At 43.2% G+C, this 6,370-nt stretch overlaps 1 protein-coding gene across 1 annotated transcript; it reads right to left on the reverse strand.

Annotated features, from left to right (window-relative positions):
* Positions 1 to 737: 737 nt before the first annotated feature.
* LOC116255135 (probable serine/threonine-protein kinase PBL8) lies at positions 738 to 6,370 on the reverse strand. The gene is made up of 6 exons (XM_031630894.2): positions 5,769 to 6,370; positions 4,783 to 5,117; positions 4,536 to 4,671; positions 3,487 to 3,623; positions 3,250 to 3,373; positions 738 to 1,604 (listed from the first exon to the last, which is right to left on the reverse strand). The coding sequence occupies exons 1-6, from the start codon at positions 5,818 to 5,820 to the stop codon at positions 1,144 to 1,146; spliced, it is 1,245 nt and encodes a 414-aa protein (XP_031486754.1). The 5' UTR covers positions 5,821 to 6,370; the 3' UTR covers positions 738 to 1,143.

The raw sequence follows: 6,370 nt of genomic DNA on the forward strand, positions 1-6,370 counted from the left end.
CTTAACACCAAACACAAGGGAAAGTACTTGATTCATAAACTACGTGTGGGCCTCTTGTAAAATTCAGACAACCACTTAGTTTGAAGCTTCAGCGGCAGTTCTGGAGGAAACAATCGGCGCACCCACAGTTTCCATGGTATATGTATGAGCACCTCAAATATGTTTTACATTAGAAATACATGGAGATCAGGCTGTCGCGTGCCCACAAATTTCAGATAACCATGGAGGAAGGCATCTCAAATGCAAGGGTGGTCAGAGATCCAGAAAAAAATAGACTCAAACCCGAGTAACAGTAGCCAAAAATCGAAGCCCAACATCTCAGTGGTCATCAGGGCCTACTTGGGGAACCACTGACCTACGGGAGAAGTTAGGGTTTGATGGAGGACGTGGCCTTAGATTAATGGAGTATTAGCAAGTCCGACCCGTTTTCCCTCCATTATAGGACAATAAAGTCTTCGGGAATACTCTTCTATCTGATTCGTTGAGGACAGTCTGAACCAGAAGCGTTGTCCCCGTGCTCTTTCCATGCCTACATCGGAGGAGCCCTTTAACGGTGAGACACTGAGGGCATCCACCTATGGTTGGAGCTTTTATTGTCTTTTCATGGCAGAGTTGCAACGGCTGCTGTGGGGGAGGGGACTACCCCAAGTTAGGTCAATCACACAAGCAGAAGCGTTGGAAGTCATTTGCATGAAACAACGGAAGAGAGATTCCTAAACCCACACACACTTGGAAGCTTTTCAAGAACAAGAAAAAGCATGTGCAACCCTAAGAATAACCATCTCAGAAACAAAGACAGACACAAACATGCACGCTTTGCATATGGTCATGCATGTTATTGTGGCATATATATTAATTACATACAGGCATATGACAACCTGGGAGCTCACAAGGAAACAGAAGAGAAAAAACCTGCTCTGCGCTCTGTCAAGAGTCAAGACAAGGGGAAGAAAGCCAGTGAGTGTTTGTGTGTGTGTGTGTGTGTGTGTGTCAACACTAGGTGAAGCAAGCAGCCAGCTTCTGTTGCGTATAATGCACACCTTACGGAAGGGGACTTCAAAAGGGCCCAAAAAGGAAAAGAGAGAAAAAAATATATATCAAAACTGTTTGTCAGTTTGTAGCTTTCATTTGGCGTTACCTTTCTCATCTGACCCGACAGGCAGGAGGCCCTCCAGGGGAAGCATTACCATGAGGAGATCGGCAACTGCTAATGCTACCAGCAGGACTCGCATAGGCATGCCTCATCCGGTATTCAACACCCTGTATCGAACCAAGCATAGTTGCTGCATCGTCCATGCCCGTGCTCTGTAGTGGCTCCAAGGTTTCCACAACATCACTCATGAGGGGCCTGGCCTTTGGATTCTGGCTCAGGCAGTAATATGCTAAGCTGCAAGCTTTTTGTGCAGCCCTCACTGAATACTGACTCTCAAGTCGGGGATCGATGATCTGCAGAAGTTTTCTCTTGTCATTCAGCTTGGGACGAGCCCAATCCACCAAACTTTGCTCTTTGGGAGGCCGTGTCTTGTCAACTGATCGTCTACCAGTTAGCAACTCCAGAAGCACAACACCGAAGCTATAAACATCGCTCCTTGCTGTCAGGTGACCTGATAAGAAAAGGCTTTACCACTCGTTCTCTCGGTATGAATAGCTACCCTTAGCTTTACTCGGACAACCAATTTAATTAGCAAGTACGCTATGAACAGGCACATCATTGCAAAGAAGTCTGACTAGGAATATGAGATGATCATGACCATACCACGATCAAAAACTGAAACTACCCCACATGCACCTTCCAACCCCAGCCAATAGACAATTCAGGGTCTTCAAATGAGGGAAATGGAGTAAAAGACGCTGAAAACAACTGATGCATTACAAAATAAATATCAGCAAAATGAAAGGAAATAAAAGGTGAGCCAGCTGGTGACGTAACTAATAACACTGATTCCTAGTATCCTACACTTCCATCAAGATTACAATAAGCAGTGTCTAATGTTTTTGAAACCCATAGTCTACCACTCAAAACTGGTGCGACAAAGTTAAGCACCAGCAAGACTATTACGGCCCAAATTCACCTTAGCGGCAACGGGTAAAACACCACCACCAGTTCTGAACAGCTAAGTGTCACCCTTGTGCCATATGTCGAGCTAGACACTCTTGAATATGCTTCTTTATTTTCAAGGAACCTGCCCAGAACATGAGACTTAGTTGCACAACTCCTGACAGCCTAAAACCCTGTGGCTAATAACCTCACCCAAAGGGCCTATGTCAGTGAGTGGCCCCCATGGGATTTTAACTCGATTTTAACTCTGACTGCTTTCCTAACAGCCAGAGACAACCTACCATGCCAACCGTTGGGGCACTTGGATGTGCATCTAGGAACATCTCTATTTCTTAGCAAGGTGGCATGGTCAGGGAAAGCCACCACATTTGTGATGCGCTGGCATTGTAAGAATTATGGGTATCATGAATTAATCATCAGAAGACACATGACATGACTGTACCATGACATTCGCCCATCACCATGGGGTCCATCACTACTCAGACTCTCTTGGAGGAAAGCCAAGGACAAGGCATAACATGAAGCGCAATCGTATCTCAACTTACCAGGTGAAATCTAATATGATTCCTGGCGTCTTTTTTTTGCACATGTGCTTGTAAAAAGCACTTTGTCTATATAGAAAAAAGTAATAATTCAGGTAATTCTGATTCTTGGACATATATTCCTATTTTAGAAACCCTGATGGGACCATTTGGAGTGACACATGTTAAAGCTAGGTTTTCACAAAACCCAGCTGTGTAGAGGACCAGGCTTTTGATCTGAGTTTTTCAAAAAACAAAAACCAGATTTTGTTTTTTGGGATGACATTAAAACCTGGATTTCATTTTACGTATTTGATTAGATGGCCATAACCAGGTTTTGTCAGAATTTAATAAACTAGATCAATAATCTTTCTTTCAAACTCAGTTTGGAGTCTCCTAAACGTGCCTGAAACCAGGTTCATTTTTGTTACCGGATTTTACATCCAAACAAAGTTTATAACTGAGTTTGGCTCCAGTCATCATCCAAACGGTAAACGATATCTTTTCATACAAATACAGCAATACGACAGACTTGCACTTTGTAAAGCTACACTTATAATTTTCCCATATATACGAGACTCCTGATTACTAGAGTTACTGTATGGAATCCAAAGCATGTAACGAATCAGCAGGCCAAAAAAAAGAAGCAAAAAACAAAAAGAAACTCACCAGTCATGACATATTCAGGAGCTGCATATCCATAGGTGCCCATCACACGTGTGGAAACATGTGTCTGATCTCCTTGAGGCCCTGCTTTGGCCAGTCCAAAATCAGAAAGCTTAGCTGTATAGTCCTGCATAGGATGGCAAAAGGAAAGAAAAAGTAAGACCGTAGATTGATACGCTAGTATGGACATGTGGAATTAAGATATCAGGCATCTATGATGTTCTAGGAAGCACCACTAACAGAGTCCAACAATATATTTGAGGTTTTGAAATCTCGGTAGATGACCGGTTTTTCGGCATTGTGCAGGAAAGCAAGCCCTTTTGCAGCCCCAAATGCAATCATCATTCTTGTTGCCCAAGATAACGGAACAGATGCCTCTGCAAGTAGAGATGCTAATTAGTTCCAAGTTACAACTAATATCACGGGCTAAACAGAGTAAAAGAAGACGCAGATGTGGAAGTACAACTAGGATATGTAAATAACGTATTTCTGTAAAACAAACCACAAAGAAACAGATGGAGACATATGCAGTAACTGCATCAAGAAGACATTTTTAGACAAGGGTTCCACAACAAGATAAAATGGAAGCCAGCAGACGTCCCTGACGTTCCTCCAAAATATATATTGGACATCTTGACTTGAACTCTTCCACTGTAATCTAAAATAACCACGACCAGACCTCCCTTTCTAACTTCATTTTCAAGCAAGATATGCGAACTATCAAGTACATTTCTGAATTTGCATGTAAATATAAAACACTTTCAGTAAGACATACACATTACCGAACGTCCTAACCTAAATGCCCAAGCACATTGACGTGAAAGGTGAAAGCACAGAAAAATAAGTTTAAAAGCACTAGCAACTTAGGAATTTGATTGTCAAACAAAATTTACAGGTAAAGCCTCAAAATGAAGCAACTTTTGTCCATGGCTAGGTGATGAAGAAAATGAGATTTACTGTCATAAAACAAATAAGAATGTCCTATTTGCTCTGTTCATAACTGCAAAATGTCTTTGACTCTGTTCTGCCATGGATAAATGAACCAGAGAAACAGAGCCTTCACGTCCTCAAAAAAACCAACCAGAAAACTGCGTTAAGATTGATGACAGAGAAACTCGCCAACTGAAATGAAATGCAGATCGTACACTCCAGTATGGGAGGCTAAGGAACTGTCGTGAGCACCAAAAACCCTTGTGTGCTTTAAAACGAACACTTGTGAAGGGAGGAATGTAAAACAGGAAGAACGAACAGTAAAAACAAAGAGAAAGAAAACTTCAGTGTATGCATACTTCGGAACAGGTGGTTCTCAAGGCTGCCCCGAAACATGAACTCATAGACAAGCAGCCTGTGATCGTCCTCGGAACAATATCCAATCAGCTTCACCAAATTGGGGTGCCGAAGCTGCCCCAGGAAATTAACCTCCGTCTGCAAGAACCAAGCATCAACAACAAGGGCTCCCGCATGAGTAACCCGAGACGCGAACCAGTCAAACAAACTACGATGAAAGCCAAAAAGACAAGAATAAATCGCACTTACGAGCCATTCTCTGTGACCTTGAAGGCCGTCCTTGTTAAGGACCTTAACAGCAACAGGTAGGGATTTTAGACCAACCCTCACGTTCTCGTCAATGTATCCTTTGTACACCGTCCCAAATCCTCCTTCCCCAAGGATATAATCCGAGCGGAAGCTCTTAGTGATTGTCTCAAGCTCAAACAGAGTGAAGGCGATGACTTTGGCGGATGCTACTGTGTGCCTCGGATCATCTGCATTTTTCGGGTTCGAAGAGTCGCTCAATTCTGATGAAGAGCGTTTGTGTCTCTTCTCAGAAGGGGTATTTTTAGCTGGTAACTGAAACATGTGGAGCTGCTGAACTGTTGTCGTCCACAAAAAAGATGGGAAATAAGAGAACTAAGTAAATCGAGGAGACAAGAATGGGTTTTTGTGAATTAACAAAATGCGTACTGCGAACTCTAAACAATCGTAAAGGAAAACAAACAGAAACTAGGAAACGCCAACAAAAGAAATACAAAGGAAGTGTCTCTCCTTGAGCAAAAAAAATGGAACCCTGAAGGAACTTTCATGTTAATGTCCTTAAAAGAATGAAACAAAATTGCGGGGTTTCATGATATTGGGAAGAGGAGGGGGAAAAAGAAAAGAAAACTAATTTATGCACAGACAGCCACCCTTTGCGAGAGAGAGGATGAATCACGAGAACCCCATTGACGAGGAAACCAGGAAAATATGGGGTTTCTAATCCCACTCAGCCACATAGCAGTGTGCTTTCTCGAATTGTCGTATCCAAAAAGGAACAGAAAGAAATCAGAAATAGTAAAACCCCAAGCGAAAGGTAAAGAACCGGGCACTTTTTCTTGGCAACACATCAAAAATCATCCCAGGGATGAATGGCAAAAAAGGGGGTGAATTTGTTGCGTGTGATGCAGTGGAAGAAAACCCATTAGAGAGGACGGAAGGTTGGGATAGAATTTCACGCATTATGCGAATGGTGGTGGTGACGGCGGTACCTTGAGCATGGGTAACGACAGCCGATTCCTCTCTGGTTCCACAGTTTCCCATCTCACTCTCATTCTTGTTGTGAAGCTTCTGTTCCTGCAATTCCAGCAACTATTCCCTGCAACACCACATCATCACACAACGTTCAATAATTGGGCCAGAAAAACACACCCCACAAGGCCGACTTCGATCCGCTTGATGGGAAGCTCTTGTCCAGAGGCCGAGCTGCTTCTGCGGCTTTTGCTTATGAAAGACGGGGTCTTCTTCAAGGATCGGAAGACGATGCCACCATTTTCAGCTCAATTCGTTTCAACCGTGCCTCATTCTTTTCGTTCATTCAGGTTGTTTGTTGAAGTTGAGCCAAAACCAAAGATGAAGATTCCACTCTCTCTCCCCACTTCCCCTCCCTTTTATTTTTTGCCTTCACTTTTCTTTATTTCTTTTAGGCCTTGCGGCCCACCCTCAGTTACCCACAAGCCAACTTCCTTTCCTTTATCGGGGACAGTGGAGTGTGTGAATGTGGGGTAAAAAGGTTGGCGCTCTCTCTCTCTCTCTCTCTCTCTCTCTCTCTGTGCTTTCCCAAGGTGGTCTTGGTGGGATCACCAGATGGACA

Source organism: Nymphaea colorata, chromosome 5 (genome assembly GCF_008831285.2).
Source record: "Nymphaea colorata isolate Beijing-Zhang1983 chromosome 5, ASM883128v2, whole genome shotgun sequence".
Taxonomy (NCBI): domain Eukaryota; kingdom Viridiplantae; phylum Streptophyta; class Magnoliopsida; order Nymphaeales; family Nymphaeaceae; genus Nymphaea; species Nymphaea colorata.